Raw genomic sequence first — 19,680 nt, 5'->3', positions numbered from 1 at the left:
AGAAAAAAAAAAAAAAAAAAAAAAAAAAAAAAAAAAAAAAGGTACTACAGCATTCCAGGAAGGGAAATAATTTAATTGCTTTAATCATCACATTTATTTTACAAAACTGAATTGATTTTTGGAATTCAGCCATGACAAAATCTATGAACTCTGGCTGTGAGCATGAGCAACTGAAACCCCAATTTTGTGATCTCCATTGAACTCTGTGAGCTTTCAGAGTGCACATCTTGCACAAAACCACTGGCTGAGGCTGTACTTTCCCCATGCATCATGTCTTTGTGAGATGTAATTTTTAAAGCTTCCTCTAAGAGCCTTGAGTATGAGTTGAACTGACCATGGCTATGATTTTGCCAGATCTCTGAACACTGAAGAAAAGATGCAAAACATTGAATTTCCACCTTGAAAACCTGAAATCCATCCTCCTGCTGTATGAATTGTAGTCCAGTGTGCATGCTGATCTAATTGCAATATTTAGAACTTCTGTCTTGGGGTGGCTGTCACAATTATCGGATTACACATTGTTATAATTTAATTTTCAACATTTTTCTCTGCATTCATGCTCACATAATGCATATCATATTATCTGACAGCTCTACTAATCCTGCCTTTAGAGTGCACCTGGAATGAGGCCTAAGCTGGCTGTAAATTCTAAAGATAGAAAAAATGTTTTTGCTAATAACAAGTAGATTTATACAGTAGAAAAGGAAGGAAGGAAGGGAAAGCACTTAAGCAGAAAGAGGGCACAGACAGGGTGAGCAGCTACATCAGGGATTCTGCTCTTCTCTCAGAAAATCTTCCACAGGGCCTGGATGGAAGCAGAGGTTTCTCCTACTCAGCAAAACCATGGAAAAAAAACATGATAAAAAAGGGCTTGTTGCAACATCCTTTCTACGCTGGCCCTGTGACTGAAATGAGGATTGCATCTGTCTGTTTGAAAGACCTTTTGAAACCTGCTAAGGAAAATCTTCATATAAGAATTAGGGATTTTCAATTTTTGGCATAGGACATGATTTTGTAAAAGTATTTTCATTTGGAAGCACTGTTATTACTGCAACATTGCAGACACTGCACTTGTAGGAAGCATTATTAAAGCTACACATTGGATAAAATATTTTTAGTAACTGTTAGTTATATGCCTCTTGCTCACTAACCTGGATAGAATAAAACATACTTTTTAAAAGAGGTGAAGATGGATTGTCATATCCATCCAATTAGGAGGGCTATACTTAGGGGTCTAGAAATTATGTAGGAATAAAACCAGCTTCTCTTTCTAACACGCTATCATCTATTTAAGTGCAAGAATATACCAAATATAACTCAAAAGCTTAAACAGGCTGAAGAACTGAAAAGATGCTGTAAAAGACTTATCTATTAGAGCAGTTTTGAGAATAAAAGACAAATCAAAGGTGGAACTGAAGTCTGTGGGCCCAGTCCTGAAACCAACTCTTGCTTTTCTCTCTACAAAAGAACTACTTTTCAACCATCACCTAAATAAATCACTTAAATAAACTATGCTTTATTCTGTATAGAAGTGGCTATCTCTCTCATAAAGAAGCTTCCTCTATTGGCAGTGTAAAAAATACTGTCCATTTAAGAACTGCAAACAAATCCATGTTTAACAGAATTCTCTATAAATGTAACATTTGTACAGGACTTAGAACCCTAATTCTAAACATTTATTTTTGAAAAATTTTTGAAAAAAAGCTTTTAAACCTATATTACTAACTTGCTGAATCAATGTACTCTGTTACAACACACATTTCTGGGGCATGGGTAGCTTTGATTTTTATTAAAGAAAGCTAGAGACGGCACATGGAAATACAAACTAAAATAACATTATTCCATTTGCAAAGTCGAGCACAGCAAACACAGGGAATCACAAATTTACAATTCTCCATACTACATTACTTCTTCTCCATGTTGGTATGTCCTTTGTATTATTTCAGACCAGACTCTTATGTCAAAGGCACATAACTGCACCAATAGAGACTGCTCACCGTGTATGTGCACAACGAGTGTCTGTCCAGGGACACAACAGGAATGGATTCCAGTCTGCTACTTGCATATTCAACCATTCAGTTTATATATATTATTGTATCACCCTGTCTGCAATCAATACTCAGCTGCACAATCCACTGTTGTCTCTACACTCCCCCGTTTTGATAATCCACCTTTGAATATATCTTTTTTTTTTTTTTTCTTCCCTGGCTACACAGATCTCAGCAGCTCTTGTCCTCTCTTCCAGTGAGCTTGTTTCTTTTTTCTTGGTGTTCATTTTCTTCCTTATAGCTAAAAGTCCACATGAAGCACACCTAATGCCTTGCTCATTATAATCTTCCCTATCCTCTGTTAGGATAGTTTTGAGGACAGTTTGTATCGTAGCAGTTTGTGAAGAGAAAATATTCAGGTGTTGCCTCTTAACAAAAACCACTGCACGCCCCAGAGATGTCCTGGGGATTTTATACCAAGTACTATGCTTGATTATTACTGGAGATGGCAAGCCACCACAGAAGACATTGTAATAAGGAGATGGTAATTTCAAGCACAAGCCAGGCATAGGTTAACCACAGGCATGGCTGGCAGGGACCTCTGTATCATCATGAGCAACAACTACATAACCTGAGCAGATACTGTGGCATTGGAGTGTGACGTGGTTTAGCAAAACCACCTCAATGTACTCCTTGTGAGAGCTCATTCCTGTGCAGATGTGTAAGAGGGTTGGACTTGATGATCTCTGAGGTCCCTTCCAACCCAGCCAATTCTATGACTCCATGGAGAGCATAATGCTCCCAGCAAACCTTGGCATACCATCTAGAAAGCTCACTATTGCACAGGTTTCTTCACTTGGAAAAATACTAGAATATTATAAAAGTAGACACACCCTAACTACTTACTAAGTTAATTTAAATTAAGTTTTCACAAGCTCTCTTAACATTATTCTTTTCCATTTGCAGTTCATTTTTCAAGTATGTATTTGTTTTTCCTCTGTCTTGACAAGTGGTTTCATTATTAAAAAAATCTTAATAAAAAGAGCCATTTAGCGTACGTTGGACTTATTGTGGGTTCCAGGGGAATAACAAGTTCTTTGCAAAATAATCAGTCTTCTCACACTGTACTTCCCTCTCTGTCCTCTCTAATATCCAATATCAAAAATATCTAATACTGTCCTATTTGTTTAACTCAACACTAGCTACTGCTATTGGCTTGTCATCAGTCTTGTTCAAGACCTTCATCTGTATTAATTTAACAACCTCTTTTTCTTGTTGCTTCTTTTAAATGCCAATCCACTCATGCCATATATAATCTCTCTCTCCTAAATCTACCAAATTGCCAACATGCCCCAAAAATACAAATCAGCCTATTTCATTTCAAGCTTCCAATTCAAGCTTCCAAGCTTTGCAATAGCAACAGCATCCACAGATCCATGCATGGAGAAAGTTGTCTCTCCACCACAGCATGATCAATATCTGAGGATATTGAACTCCAAGAGGTTCTTTGGTTACCCACAAACACTTCTGCACCATCCCAGTGAGTCCGACAGCATTCCAGAAACTTCCTGGCTTTCTGAAAGCCATTTTCAAGTTATATTTTGATATATGGTGTTATATTATGGCATACTGTGCGATATACCACACAGTATTACTAAGTTATCAGTTTTACTAAATACGTGTCTCTGGATGGTGGAATTAGCCAATAGGAGAGCTGGGAATGACCAAAATGGAGATGTTTTTATAAAGAAGAAGACAGCCTTTTGCTGTAAAAAAGGTAGAATGTAGACAAATGGGGTAGACAAAGGGCTAGACAAAGGGAAATAGCAAATGGACATTTCTGAGCTATTTCTGAGCTGTTTGTGGAAGAATTATATTGCAAAGCCACACAAAAGGCACAGAGAATCCTCAGAACCAATCAACAACCAGTTGCTGATGGGGTTTCCAGGGAATGATTTAAAACAGAAGATGATAAGCTAAATTAAAACCTTTGCTAATTAGTTGCATTGGAGAGCTGAAAACATTTCTGAACACAAAACATGAGCAACTGTTATAAACAAGTGGCTGATATAGCACCTCCATCCCCTGGAAAATCTGTTTGTCATTGGTACCCATGTAGGTATTTTCTAATTTTACAAAGTAAACCTGAAAATAAAAATTACATTATCAGAAAAAGAAGTCTAGTGTGTATCTAAAATTTCTGTTTTCATTAACCACTGGTAACTGTGCATCACATGTCTCTACCTGGAATAATTAAAACACAGTGCACTGTACTACACTATCTCTGCTAAACAGGTGTGGCCCTAGGAAATATCCTGATTAAATGCCTTTTTGAATACAGTATCTGTGTAGGACATACTACTGCAAATGCTTCATTTAGGACACTTTAGAAATTAGGCTAGTTTCATCACAATGCTTAAGCAATGATATTTGAAATCCTTCACATTATCATGCATTCCTACTTATTAGGAGGAAAAAATGTCTATTTTTACTGATATCTAATGTGCACAGACTAACTAATGTCTCTATAGAATGTAGACTGTTGCCCGGTGCTATTTTATTTCACTGATTAAAAATAAAAATAAAGACATTTATGTCACCTGTTACATTTTAAAATCTCCATTGAGCACATCCTTTAGTACGAGAATCATGCATGAAAAAAAACAATCATTTTTTTACCATATTTCAATTTTGAACTTTTTTTTAGGTTTTGTTAATATGAATTATTATTTGAAAAAAAATGGTAATTTATAACGTTTCACACCACGAGAAGTCAAAACATATCTCACAACAGTTAAGTGTTCTTAATAGTATTTCACTGTTCTCCCTGTCTCATATGTAAATCTGAAATCTCCCTATTGTGTCGCTTTGCTTTTAACCCTCACTGATAAGGTTAACAGAATAAAGAAAATTTTATCTATTGCATTTTAACTGATCTATTCTCTCAGTCTTGTTAATTTTTTCTTAACTAGTGTTCTTTCTAGTCTTTCAGAAAAAGCTATTGTTCAGAGAAATGTAAAGAAAAATATACAATATATGATATATAGAATCATAGGATCATATGATTCAGGTTGGAAGGGATCTCAAGGATCATCTGATCCAACCCTTCCAATATTATTTCTTTTTTATGATATGCCCTAGCACCCCATTGATCTGAGACTTAAAACTTTCCAAAGTGGGGAACTCCACCTTTTCCCTTGGGAGACCATTCCAATGTCTGGCTGAAATTAGGAAATAAAAGCTAGTAACTAGGAATACTACCTCAATTATTAAATGATGGGACTCTCCTGTCTTATTAATGTAGCAGAAAATTATTATTTTACTTATACCTTTTGTTTTTACATATTTATGAGATGATTACTAAATGTTTAGCATACTCCATGGGCTAGTATTAACTAGCCCATGGGCTCCAAAGTATTAACTTTTCTTTACTGCTTTCAGTGAAGAACTTTGTCAAAGACCTTTCGGAAGTCCAAATACTTTAGGCCAAATATTTCTTCCTCATCCATTATTTTGATGACATGTTCAAAGAGTTCTAACAGATCAGAGGTTTTCTTTCAGCAAAGATACCCTGGCTCCTTCTAGCAAATTTCAATAGAGTTTTCTCATGATTCTAATATTAATTATTCAGTCCATTTTGCTGATCCTGAACTAAGACTCAGGTCAGTAGGATAATTATAGTTTGTAGAAAAAAAGAGCAACCAAACCCCCTTCTCCCCCCAAATAAACAATAGACAAGTTTTAACATTCAGTTAAAACTGAATGCAGTTTTTTAGTGGGATATTAAGTACTGGTAAAATTTGCATGAGCTCAGTCCCTTTGTTTTTGTTTATATTTCTTGGTGACACAGACAATCAGAAGATGTATTTTTAGATGTTCTACAATAGGTTCATTTAGGTTTATTTTTCCTACCAGAATAAAATTATCCTGATGTTGCCTTTCTTCCAGAAAGCTCTGGCAGACTTTCCCCAGTCTGGGTAGGGTTTGTCCTGAAGCATCATATCAGTGACCTACCGGGCAAAAAGAAATAATATACAGTTAAACTGGTGTCACAAAAGAAACCACTAACATGGACTTAAAAAACACTTCATGTATGATACACCTGCATCAGTTCTGATAATTTTAATAGTTAGTAGACAAATAGTATCTATACTGTTGTTTGCAATCAAGGTAAAGTTTACTGGCCTACCTATATTGCCTCTACAAGTGCATGCAGCTCCCTGAGAAACAAGGAAATCTGTGCAGCTCCAAAGAAGAGGAACCAATCCAAAAGTTACAGCAATATACAGTACATAAGATATGTTCCCCTATGGCTGCAAAGCTTTCCAGTCCAGCCTGGGAGATCAGAAGCACTTCTCTGAGAGCAGCATCAGCAGAATTTCCACTCGTGAAATCAGAACTGCAGGCAGGGAGTGCAAGCCCATGAGTTCAGCACTATGTGCTGTTTATAATCCCCTCCAACTTCTTGGTATCAGTAAGAAAAGCACGCTTGGGACTGGAGACATGAAAATTCCTTAAAACTTGCACGATATTTAAAAAGTATGAAATATTTATTCTCATTTCCATAATTTCTATCTAAAGGGACCATCTGCTTTCTCTGCCCAGAGATTCATATGCATGCAGTACTTCTGGGTGGTACAAAAGTAATAAAAATGACTTTCAGCTAAATGAGGGAGGTGAATACCCCTCAGGCACTTGCACCCTTGGGAATCTGTTTTCATATCCATTTACTTCAAGTTAACTGTACTAAAAAGCACCAGAATTATATTACAGTAAACTCATCAATTCTATTGCACCAGCGATCCAGCAGAGTGGAAAGCCTACCCATACACAAAGATTAAAAAATAATTGAACAGATACAGGAAATAGAGGTGACCACTTGCTTCAAAATACAGATAAGTAAAACAAAAACTTTTAGTATCTGTCGTTGGTATCAGTACAAAGTGGAAAATTACTATTTTGATTAGTATGAAAACAATCCTTAATAATATTTCAGAAGGAAATGACTTGAAATTGAAGTAAAGATTTCTTATTTCTACTTTCCCCTACATTTATTTTGATATGCAGAGGTTTTGAAATCCCGTTTACCATCCAGAGTGCATTACCATGTTCCATCAATGATATAAACAGATATAAACAGTGTTTATCAAAAAGAATACATGTCCCAATATTAAATTAAAACTACATATAAACTATATTCTGCTTCTAAAGTTTGCTTATAAGTTCATTTGGGGTTAAGAGTCAAAATATTAGCCAGATGGGCTGGGTCCAAAAGATAATTAATATATTAAATAAATATAAATACGCATGCTATGATTTTATGATGACGTTAATGCTAGTCTGAAGAAATATCACAAAATGACATATTTGATAACTGTTGTATGTAGGCAAACCTTTTCTCAGATCAACATGATATGATACTTTTTATAAGATTCCTACTCCCTAAATAAACATTTTGATAAATATTTAATGCTGCAAAAGACCTCTGTGAAGATTTAGTTGACTAGTTTGGTAGCACCTCTTTCTCTTAGGAAGATTCTGCATAGTAATGAATATTTGAAAAGAAAAACAGGTATTTTGAAAGGTTTTATTCAGTTTTCAAAATATTTTCTCCAGACACTTTCTGGGAAATACTTTTTATATTTGGCAGAAGGACGCAATCTCTGACCAATTATTAGAGCAGCACGTTTCATAAGAATGACATTCAATAAGGAGACATTTTCTGAGAAAAATGGCAAGAGAAGGCAGGAAGTGTTCTCCCTGATATCAGACAGTTGGTCTTTCATGTCCCAGCTTTGCCATTTATTTAAAGTCATATCACCAGATCAATGTCAGGTCAGTTGCAGCTAAATTGGCTGAAGCAGAGACAGTCATTAAAGGGATGCATTCCATAAAGAGAAATCCAATTACCTTTTGCATCAAATTCATTTTCTGGCTTGGTCAAGGACAGTTACTGTGGAAAACAGCTCTCAGGAGAAAAACACTCAACACTGTCATAGTGCAAATAAGTTTTAGATAGGAACATCAAAACTCATTGATGCTGTTAGAAAGATGGTGTTAGAAAAAGAAAGAAATATAAATTTTAATTTAATTTGCAAAACCTAATATAAAGGGATGCTTGAATATCCATCTTTTTCTCTCTCTTTGCTGGCGAGCAAATATTTCTCTGTTTTATTGGACTGTATTTGAAAACTTTGCTGACTCTTAAAAATAATTTTAAAAAATGATCCCTCCATTAATCCTCTCTATGAATGCATTTTACGTAATCAGGATAAAGTAGGGAAAGCTAATTACAATTTAATTAAGCAATGTATTTTTTCTTGAATTAAGAGATGCAATAGGCTTTAATCAATTAATTACACTGCTTCAATTCAGAAAGGGATGGACCCTAAATGTAATGACAGGATACTCTTTCATTTTATTTAATATTTCATGAGAAAAACTGTTACACTGTACTAAAGTTCAGAACCAAAACGCTACCATACACACAGTCTGAGTTCCTAAGTTACACAAATTTGTACCAATAGTTTGCCACAGCAAACTATTTTCATTAAAAATTAGTATTCCATGTATTTATTATGGAATCTTAAATCTCACTTTGCTCTATAAAAGTAGGACTATAACTAATAATTAATAACTGCTCATATTACTCATTTTGCATTACCTATGAAGATAACTTATACTGCTTTAAAAATAATATTACTATTATTAAATTAATATAATATTGATTCCCTTTCTTGTATTGTTACAGGAAATTAAAAGGTTCTTTTTGATATGATATAATACAATAATCTGAAAAATTATAATGTACCACATAGAAGAATAAACCTGGGATTCAAAGTCATATTCAGAGCAGGTAACAGAAAGCAAAATCATAAAAAAACCCAAAAGAACAGTAAGATAACCTTAGATATACTAAGTGGAAACAAACTAAGACACCTTAAGGATCATTTATTCCTTCCATGCAGCTGCTCTTTGAGCACATTGCTCAGGATGCTCTTCAAATGCTTTAGATCTCTCCTTAGTCATGTCAAACAATGCCACATTATACATCACAGAATTCTGGCCAGCAGAGGCAAAGTCTGCAGTAGGAGTTGTAGGTAAGGATAAATATCTTTTCTATAAATAATCTAACTGAAAGTGAAACTTTCTTTAAGAAAAAATAAAAAAGCAGAAAATGACCTAATACTTCAGTCACGCCTTCAAAGTGTCTCCCAAATTCTTCACTGGCAGGAACTTTGCTGTCATCTTCAGACCACAAACAGATCATCCCTGGAAAACTAATGCAGCATGGGCTGCTGACCAAGGTGTTTTCATGTGCCACATTGCATTTTAGAAACTTAGAAGTATAAAAGGATATCAAATAATATCACGGTAGCACTTCACCTAGATAATTACAGAAGCTGTAGCTTGAAAAACAAGAGGACTCTGGAAAAGCTCTGTAGGATGTGATGTATTCCATATTGTAACATTCATTAAGTGCAGGGCAACCCTCAGAAGAGGATTTTCATTGCACTAATCACACTTGGATAAATCAACAAAACAGGGTAAGGGCAGGCCTCCAGAATTAACAGAATGTAGAAGAAGCCAAGATCCACAAGGAAAGCCTGGAAATACAAACCAAGTGCTAAACTCCAAAATCTTTTGTATTATTTTCTTACAGTAATAAGTAGTGAAAGGTCTAGTGGATGGTAGGACTCCAGCACCTTATATCAGTGAAGAAGTTGCTCATATGCAACTATTCAGCCAGGAAGACATCATGGTGCTATTGCTGGAGAATGGAGCAGCTTGAACAGCTCTGCATCTGGTAAAAGATATTGCTAAAACTGTCAAGGACATGTTTCATGTATCAGAAGTGTTAATATTTTTGTAACTTTTATCATTTTCAAACTCTCTCATTTTAAATCATAAACCATAAGTAGCACTAAATTAATTTAATTTGACACTCAGCCTTTAGTTTATAAATAGCACTTTTCTGCTCTCTTCAAACTCTTTACAACTAAAACATTATTTTGAGACCCGCAACTGAAAAAATGAATTGGTAATAACAAGTACCAGAAATTCTAAAAGTTTTTGGAAGTTGTAAGGATGCCATAGTGATGGGGCAGGTCTATGGGATGTCTCCCAGGGCAGGGCATGGATGTTGCTTACTTTCATGCAGTACCACGTTCCTCATCAAAAGAATCTGTTGAAATCTTTTGCAAAGGCTCAACAGCCCTTATGTCTTTCTGAAATGTAGGCATATTTTTCTAGAGAGTGGGGTTAAATCAGGTTAAGGCAATTATATTTCCTGAAGTCAGAGTGCAAAGCCAATGAGAGCTAATGTATACTGCTGAGTGCATACACTCCCTTTGCTTTGCTCTTATGTGCTTTTAGGTGAGAGCTATATATAGGTGTCCCACTAACTACACATCAATTCTTTATCATATCTCAGTCTTAAGTAATATACTACAGCACAGTGATCATATATCGAACCATGGAAACATTTAGTATTCAGCTTTTAAAAGCTTCTATCCATCACATTTGCCTTCATCTTCTTTGAGTTATTTAAAAACTGCAGAGCTATTCACTTGGTGTACAGAAGTAACCTATATGGAAAATGCTTTTACACGTCTTTCTTGTGGATGTCAGGGAGAAAATTGTCTTCTGTGGATCATACTTCAGCACTTCCATGGCTTACACAATGATAATACGAAATACTTCCTTTACTTATGATATTGTTGAGCAGAAGTATTGAAAACTTTGTTACACAGCCTTCAGCAAAAACTGTTAACTTATTTTAATCTACTCTGCAGCATTTTGGAACATACAAAATGTATAAACATTTGAAAACAAATGTAATGACTATTTGTACTTACGCTTACTGATCTATAAGTGAGATGATATTTTTCCAGCTAAATATTAATAGCTGTAAACACACTGCTAGATTTTAAAGTAGCTTTGTCTGCTTTCTACAATTTCAAATATTGCTAATGAAGCCTCATTCTTAACCTGGAGACAATCAAGCTTGTGTTAGGCTATTTCTCCTTACAAGAATTACTTGTAAGAAATTCTTTTTATATTTGCATTTCCAAAGCAACAGCAATCACAGAGGCAAAATATGTCCTCTTCAATTAACTCTGTAATTTTTTTCTCATTTTAGTCTAAGCCAGCACCTTGTTCTTGTCTAACCAACATGTACTGTTGTAACAATAGGTTGATCCTGAAAACCAGTAATTTGCTGTCACAATTCAGTTATCAATATGAATGATCAAGTATGGTTGACTTTTGACACTTCTGCAACAGCCCCCAGTTTTATTGCATTTGCACATTTCCCAAAAATAAAATTGTTCCATAGTCTTGCTCTTACAAGCTACTATTCTCCTGATCCACAATATTTGCCCACATGCACTGTCCTACATCTGAACTTCCAGCAAAAACTGTCAAAAATTTTTGTACAAAAGCTGAAGGGGCTTATATTAATTATTGTCATCTTTACTGAACCATGCAGATTTATTCCTTCATCTACTGAAAAAGCATAGAGCCTCTTTATTTTCAGCCAGAAGATCTTGATTTGGTTTTCAAATATTATCATAGCAGTTTCTGCCATAGCCTCAATTCATACAGGGATAACAACTCAACAAGAACAACTAAAAGTATATAAACTTTAGGCTTAATTTTAGCAAAGCCACCCCTGACAGCACTTCCTTCCAGTTTCCAAATCGAGATAGAACAGAATGCTTCATGAGGCCAGTGTCTAACCCACAATCAATTTGAGGTGGAAAAAATTCTTTAGATATCTAAAGTTGAGTTAGGGAGAAATCTTGTCTGGGTATGTTTTAGGTCCATCCAAGTTATTCTAGAAATTAAACTCTGTATTTCTATACCAGCAGAAATAATTCCTGAACAATTCATTAAAAAACAAACAAACAAACAAACAAACAAACAAACAAAAAAAAACCCAAACCAACCAACCAAAAAAGTAAAAAACCCCAAATGACAACAACAAAAACAAACATCAATAAAAAAACTACAAAAAAAAATCCAAACCACACCAACACCCCACATATCTAATACAAACAAAAAAGAAGAATTTACTTTCAACTGGTAATTGCTTCACACTTCATAAATATAAATAACTGTTTAGGAAGAATTGTACAACTGAAGGAGGGCTTCTGCAAAAAAATTAAGCTTCGCCATCTCATTTCTTACTGTATTTCAAGTCCCTGTTCTGCAGACAAATCACTACAAAATATACTGGCTGCCATGTGGCAAGCACTTGCTGTTTATAAAACTGTTGACACCATGTTTCAGAAGCCTTTTCTGCTCGCTGAACTGCTTCTTATTAGTGTCACAAATGCAGAAGCGGAGATCTGGGAAATATCATCTATAAAGCCACACCATGATTTTTATTTCAGGCATTCGACTCAGCAGCTCGCTTTGCTCATTTAGGGTGGTTGCTGGTTTTGGTAAAAGGGCAGCAGTAGAAGTCATGCCTTGTTTGATGCACAGACACCATATGCATCTAGACTGATGTATATTCTTTTTATGTGAAAAGAAAAGGGCATTTCTGGGGTGGAATGAATTTTAAAACAAGTTCTGTTGTAAAACTCTAACTATTTCTCTTCCCTCTAAAACTGAGCCTGCTCACATGTTTACATTGCTGACACTGAAAGTGTGGTAACATGAAACTCAACCTTGTTTCCTACATTTCTTAGTGTTTCTCATCAAAGTGTCATTAACCAAGTTAATGGAATACGTGATGGCTCATGAGGGATGAGGGTTTGTTGTAGGCAGAGGTACTTGACTAGGTGCTTGACTCAGGTTTCCATGGGATGTGTCCCTGTATTTTTGAGCTGAAAATGCAGAGCTCTCTAGGAAATAATGCTATTGAGGCATTGTTTTATTTTTGCACAGGAGACTATTGATTACACCAATAAAATGACAGAGCCCGTTTTTATTCTCTGGTCTTTCAGTTTTTTAACCATTGTTATAGGCTTTATCCATTAACTTTAATACAGAAGGCACACCAAGTACCCAGGCTTAAGAATCACCCTCCAGGACTCCTCATCTCCTCCATCTACAGAATCAGACCCTTTCACAATTTGTCCTTTGCTTCAGCCTGTGAATCTTTTGCACTTAACTACAAAAACTGAAGAAAGAATTCAGCCATTATGCGATTACCACACAGGCAGCCTCATCTATCTTAATGGGAAGAACAGAAGTTTCAGATTTTGATGACACTGAAAGGGAGTGTTTATGCAAAAGGCAAGAAGCAGTTTTTAAGTTAGGGTGGGATCCATGATATCTTGGAACATTGCTGAGATGGAAGCACTTCCCCATTTACCTCCAGACTACAGCAACATCCATGTTCCAGGCTGCCCTCTGTATATTCACAGCACAGAAACACGGGAGTCTTTCTGTTAGCATATATGAAACTATACACCAAATGGTGGCACGTAGTAATTAGGGTGTACTTCATTCTCTGAGATTGTCTTATCCTAAGCAAAATTTTGATCTCTGAATATGCCTGCATGCCACAGATAGGTTCAAGTTACCAATCCCATAAAGGATACAGAGCTCAGAAGGGTCCCTACCAGCAGCAATGAAAAACTGGGAAAAAATCTGGTTTGATTTGGCTTAGCTATGATACAGATAGAGCTGTTCTGCCTAGATTGCCAACAGCTCTGGGTTTATCCACAAGGAAGATTTATGTCTTTAAAGACAGTTCGTAGTGGGTTGACCCCAGCTGGACACCAGGTGCCCACCAAAGCTACTCCATCATTCTCCTCCTCAGCTGTACAAGCAATAGAAAACATAATGAAAGGCTCATGGGATGAGGTAAAGACAGGGAGAGCTCACTCACCAATCACTGTCACAAGCAAAACAGACTCAAATTGAGGAGAATAATTATTTATTACAAATCAGCTCAGAGTAGGGTACTGAGAAATGAAAACTAAACAACTTCCACTAGAACAACTTCCCTCCACTCCTCCCTTCTTCCCAGGCCTAACTTCATTCCTGTTTTTCTCTAACTCTTCCCTCTCAGTGGTGCAGGGGGATGGGAATGGGGATTCTGGTTAATTCATCACACATTGTTCCTGTCATTCCTTCCTCTTCAGGAGACTCCTCCTGCTCTTTTTCTGTTCCATCAAGGGGTCCCTCTAACAGGAGACAGTCCTCCACAAACTTCTCCAAAACAAGTCCTTCCCACAGGCTGCAGTTCCTCATTACTGGGGATCCCTTCTGCAGGGTGCAGTCCTTCAGGAACAGGCTACTCCAGCACAGGTCCCCCATGGGGTCACAAGTCCTGCCAGAGAACCTTCTCCACTGTGGGCTTCTCTCTCCATGGGTCCACAGGTCCTGTGAGGAACCTGTTCCAGTGTGGGCTTTCCCAAAGGGTCAAAGCCTCCTTTGGGCATCAATCTACTCTGGCATGGGGTCCTCCATCTGGTGGATATCTGCTCCACCATTAACCTCCAGGGGCTGCAGGTGCACAGGCTGCCTCACCATGATCTTCATCACAGAATGCTCATGAATCTGCTCCAGCACCTGGAGCACCTCCTCTCACTCCTTCTACTGACCTTGGTGTCTGCAGAGCTCTTTCTCTCATGTGTTTTCTCTCATGTATTCTCACGCCTCTCTTCTGACTGCTGCTGGTATCATGAAGTGGGGGTTCCCTTTCCTTCTTAAATATGTTATTCCAGAGGTGCTACCACTGTCACCGATGGACTCAGCCCTGGCCATTAGCTTGCCCAGTCTGAAGTTGTCTGGAATTGGTTTTATTTGACACAGGGAAAGCTTCTAGAAGAACCCACCACTCTAGCCCCTGTGCTACCAAAACCTTGACATAGAGACCCAGTACACAGTTCTTCTGGACTTTGCAAACAGGAAGCTTACCACAGTATCTGCTGTGGAGTTTTCTACCAGCCTAGGCATGTAGTTAAACAAAGCCACATGTCGGTCCTCAAGACACAAAGGAGTTCCATCCAAGATATGTTCACAAGAACAAAGGTTTCTACTGATCAAATTTAATTTCAGGCCTATCTTCTTTCAACATCTCTATCTAACAGTAAGACCTGCATGCACTAATGTGCTGTAACAGATGCAGACAGCTTTCTGAATGGGCCATTAACTATTACAGTCAGACAGCATCATCATTTATATTTGTATCATGATACCCAGAGACTCACAGTTATACTTGTAACCTGTCAATGCAGCTTCTGTGTAGTCTGTGTTTTGATGTGTCAGAACATCACCATTTGCTGTTCTGACAATTGTGGTTTTGAAGTTCTTGCTCTTCAGAAAAAAGCTGGTGCCCATAAATGGCAACAAATATGTCACTTGGTGCCTTTTTGCCTCCCTTTCCCTTTCCCACTAATATATGTTAACTATATTTGTGAGTTTATGGATGAGAGGAGCCCAGCAAATGTATAGGTACATATAGGATATTGTACTACGTTCTGTGCTAGGTGAGGGAGTGAAAGAAGAAAAATTTGTGACAACAATTTGTGACAATAGCAAATTACTAATTAATAATTCAGGGTGCTTGCTGTTTCCTTCTCTACTTAGCTTCCACTTAGTGACTATTGAGTATTTTCTTATGGAAAAGGCAGAGTGAATGTGAGATAGAACATGACAATGCATGGCTGTCCCCTCCCTGGAATTGTTCAAGGCCAGATGGGATGGGGCCTTGAGCAACCTGGTCTAGTGGGAGGTGTCCCTGCCCATGCAGCAGAGTTGCAACTTTAAGGTCCCTTCCAACCCAAAATATTCTATAATTCTATGATAAAATGGTTGTGTTTTGCCACTGGATTTTTAGGAATTATTTTCATCTCACACAATATGTTCAAGATCAACACCGCAAGTTAAATACCAGCATCACATCATCTTTCAAAAATCTCTGTTGCTGTCTAGATCATGAAGAACCTGGTAAAAATGAAGCTCTTATGGTCTGCTCTGCTTTCCACCACTCTCTCAAACTCAGGCATATTGGCCACAGAACCATCTGAACCCTGGGAGGTCCTCAGGGACACACAGGAGGCACAGAGGACACTCTGCTGAGACACCCACATTCTTCCTCTTACCAGAACAAAAAGCTTAATTAAAGGATAATCCATCTCCAGGCTGCTGACACTGTGCTGTTTTCCCAGTTGATTTGGAGATGCCATGTGCTAACAGCTCAGAATGGTTTCAATCCTATTCACTTCTTGACTGTGACTGCCGTGGAGAAGCTGCAGCTCCAGAATAAGTAAATGGGAACCAGAAACTTCCTTTCCATGGTCTTACTGTTCTGCACTCATAGCAAGCATAGCTGCTATATGACTACATTTTCACTCTGAGAATGAAAGGAATCCTGCACAAAGCAAGTTTCTCAGACTTTCCTGAAATACTAACTTGAAAATGAAAACTTTAGAGAAAACAAACTGCAAAAATTCATCAAGTACTCCTGAAAAACCTTCCCATGGCTCTTTACAGTATTTTCATTATCATACTACGGGGAATTGTGCAACTAAAGGAAGCTTCTGCTCAGCTCTTGGTTCTTTGCCAGATTTATGGACAACATCATTAATTGTTTTTAATTACCCTTTTTAATTGAAGCTATAACCACATTAAGAATGTAATGTAATCTATCGCCAATTTAGAAATCTGTCTATTTGTTCACATTTCCTGTGCAATTCTGTAGCTGAGGTGCAAGCAGGGTCACAATTTTGTCTGATCCTCTTTAGAAAAAATTACTTTGCTCTTACTTCAGAAATAATACACGTGGAAGGTATTCAGTGGAAGATGGTTAGCACTGCTTCCACTTCAACAGAGGAACAGCTCCACTCTATTGCAAAGTCACTTATTCTGAATAAAAAATATTTCACTTTAAAAAAGTCATCCAACTATTTTTTCCATCAGATTTTGTTATTTAAGTAAATTCAGAAAGTCATTATTTCAACACCTTGAATTATAATTAAAATGTAAAAACACTCACAAAAAAATTGCACAAAAGGAATGCAGTGTCTTTTCAAGAAGCAGAGAGATGATTACTCTTAAAACTATATCAGGAATGTTTAAGGTATTTTCAGTGCTAAAAAAAGAAAACAAAATGAAATGTCTCCCTATTCCCTTAAGAGGAAACTTTTGGGATTAATTATTTAGAAAACTGAGATAATCATTTAGGTTGTCTCTTCTTAAGAATCATAATATTGGAAGCCTTTAGTGTTTTAAGCATAGTGATATTGATGTTTCTGTAAAATTATTTGATTAGCTCTGCTCAGATATACAAAACTATGAAAGATAATTAATTTTCCTTTTATTTGCATTAAGGTTTTAATGCAAATATGATGCCTCGAAAGGAAGTGAAAGAGAAGACAGTCACAGTCACACAGAACTCCAAACTTTGGCTTTTAGATAAAATCCCTTCTTTTGCAGAGTTTAGACAAAATATAGCATTTTTTAACAACTGATAATATTGGTATCTTTTTGTGTGATAAACACTAAAGGGGAAAGTTAGTTATTAGACATTAATGGGTACAACTAAAAAAGTTTCATACTGCTCTTTGTTTGGGAAGAATGTTGAAGACACACAGGGGATAATATTTTGTGAAGAATTCTTAAGTATTGGTGAGGCTGCTGGAGGGTATTTTGAAAGGAGGTACAGTAAGATGAGAGCTGAGAGAAATTGTTGTAATTCTAGCAACACTTCCTTCTGGAATTCTGCTGAAAGATGTTCCATGGCAAATTTGACAGTAAGTAGATACCTGGTTTTGCAGGCTGGGAAGTCACAGATGGCTAGAAATTATTTGTAGAAACACTGCTTTCCCACATCCCCTGGCTATGGAAAATACTCTTTAACCAAAATGCTTACTTATTTGAGTATTAGCAGAACTTTCTATTTTTGTTGCTTTAGTTCAATATGGACTGAAAGAATGCCAGGACCTCTGGGCAAACAGAACATTCAAAGAGAATGGAAAGAAACTTGTTCCACTTTTAAGTAGACTTGAGAGCATAATCTTTAATATATTCAGCCTCCTATATTGTAAAGCCTGTGCCCATGTTATACTTTACTTGAAACTGAGTCTCTTTTCATATAATCAAAGAATCAAGATTTTTTTTCAAGTTTTCTTTCTTGGCTTCATATGCATCCTATCTGTCTGCAAACACTCATCCCTTGGGGAAGCTGGACTGATATCATTTAGAGGGAAGCAAATAACACTAGATCATGCTTGCACAGTTATTCACCATTTGTTCAACATGTTTCTTTTTTTTCTCCTGTCTACATGAAAAGCCATACAAAATCAGCTAATGGTCACTCATTAAAACCTACTTTTACCTTATACATATTCATAGGACATACTGTAAAGAAAAACTACATATTCTTTAAAAAAGAACAAAGGAGAAAAATCTCAAGGAAACCAAGTTCACATGAAAGAAAAGTTGATATTCTTAAATGTTAAGATGTCACAAATTACAAAATGCTGCTTTATCAATATGGTGTAAAGCAGATTTTTTTTTTATCAGATTCTCTTTTGAACAACAGTTTTTGGTCAATTATTATTTCTCATACAGACATTTCTCAAGGCTGAGCCATACTGTGTGCTCAGCTGATATGCTACAATCTTTGCTCTACAGCTGCTCTTGTTTGTCATCTTAGCTGAGTTGATTAAGCATTTTAATCAGAGTTTTGCATAAGATTGTGCACCTTCTGTTGAAAATTGTCTGTCTGGTATTTATTTGAAAACCAGTTGACTTCTCAAAATCTTACTCAGGCTTTGGCCATTTCTTATTCCAGAAGTTTGGAAAGGTTTATAACAATCAGTATCCTAAATTCTTTCTTTCCGTAGAAACCAATAATGAATGTTCTCCAATCATCACAAATTCAGTACTAACAATGCTGGTGAGCAGCTTCCAAAGAAGCTCTTAAGCTGTTTTTACATTTAGCATAATGCCATGGAGACAATAGAAGAAAAATGCCTTATTTTGCCTTTAGCTTTTTGCCTCTAACTAAACCAATAAAATATTAGCCTTAGTATTGTATTTCTCTGTTCTTTTCTGACTGTTTTGTTAAGGCACCCTTTTTCTTTAGCCAAATCAGGTGTTTGGTAATTTTTTTCTGGACAAAGTAATTCTGCTCTTCCCCCTAGAGTTCTCAGGAAATTGAATGTAGATTATATTTACATGCTTGAATTGGCTATACTTTAGGATTTAAAATCACCTTTATTTTGTTCATCCTGCCTATGTTGATATATGTGTCCCTTATGATATTAACATGACCCAGGAGTATTCTCATTTTGGTGTTTCTGAGTAGATCATTTGGCTGAGCTTCAGCTCTCCCTTGTTCTCTTAGCACACAGAAGGAAACATCATAATTTGGGAAAATGTAAGCCCTTTCTCCAGATCACAGCCTTATTGCCTTCTAAAATTTTTACTGATAAATGAGAAATAAAAAGCTCTCCAATGACTAAGCATAAACAGAAGGACTAAAAAAATATATCCTTTTGCCTTGTAACTGTAAAGACAAGGCAAAAATTCCAATAGATTATTAGTGTTCTCATACAATAACTGCATATTCCTAATGGGTATGAGACAACAAAAATCACTGTATCTGGGAAAACATAAAGACACTATATTGACTGGATATTCACTGTTGCAATAGGTAGAGCAAACACATACCTACAGTTAATTTCCTTTATATTTAAGTTACAGCACCTCTTTATTAAATATA

General features: G+C 36.5%; 1 protein-coding gene across 1 annotated transcript in view; it reads right to left on the bottom strand.

The window, feature by feature from the left end:
* Positions 1-19,680, bottom strand: part of TMEM117 (transmembrane protein 117) — a 202,746-nt gene that overhangs the window by 63,081 nt on the left and 119,985 nt on the right. Inside the window, exon 5 of the mRNA XM_030454385.1 lies at positions 5,901-5,998. Within this exon, the coding sequence (XP_030310245.1) occupies positions 5,901-5,998 (98 nt within the window). The remainder of the gene's footprint in view (positions 1-5,900; positions 5,999-19,680) is intronic.

The sequence above is a fragment of the Calypte anna genome, chromosome 1, assembly GCF_003957555.1.
Source record: "Calypte anna isolate BGI_N300 chromosome 1, bCalAnn1_v1.p, whole genome shotgun sequence".
Lineage (NCBI taxonomy): Eukaryota > Metazoa > Chordata > Aves > Apodiformes > Trochilidae > Calypte > Calypte anna.
Note: the sequence above shows the minus strand (reverse complement) of the source record. Positions and strands in the feature narration are given on the sequence as shown.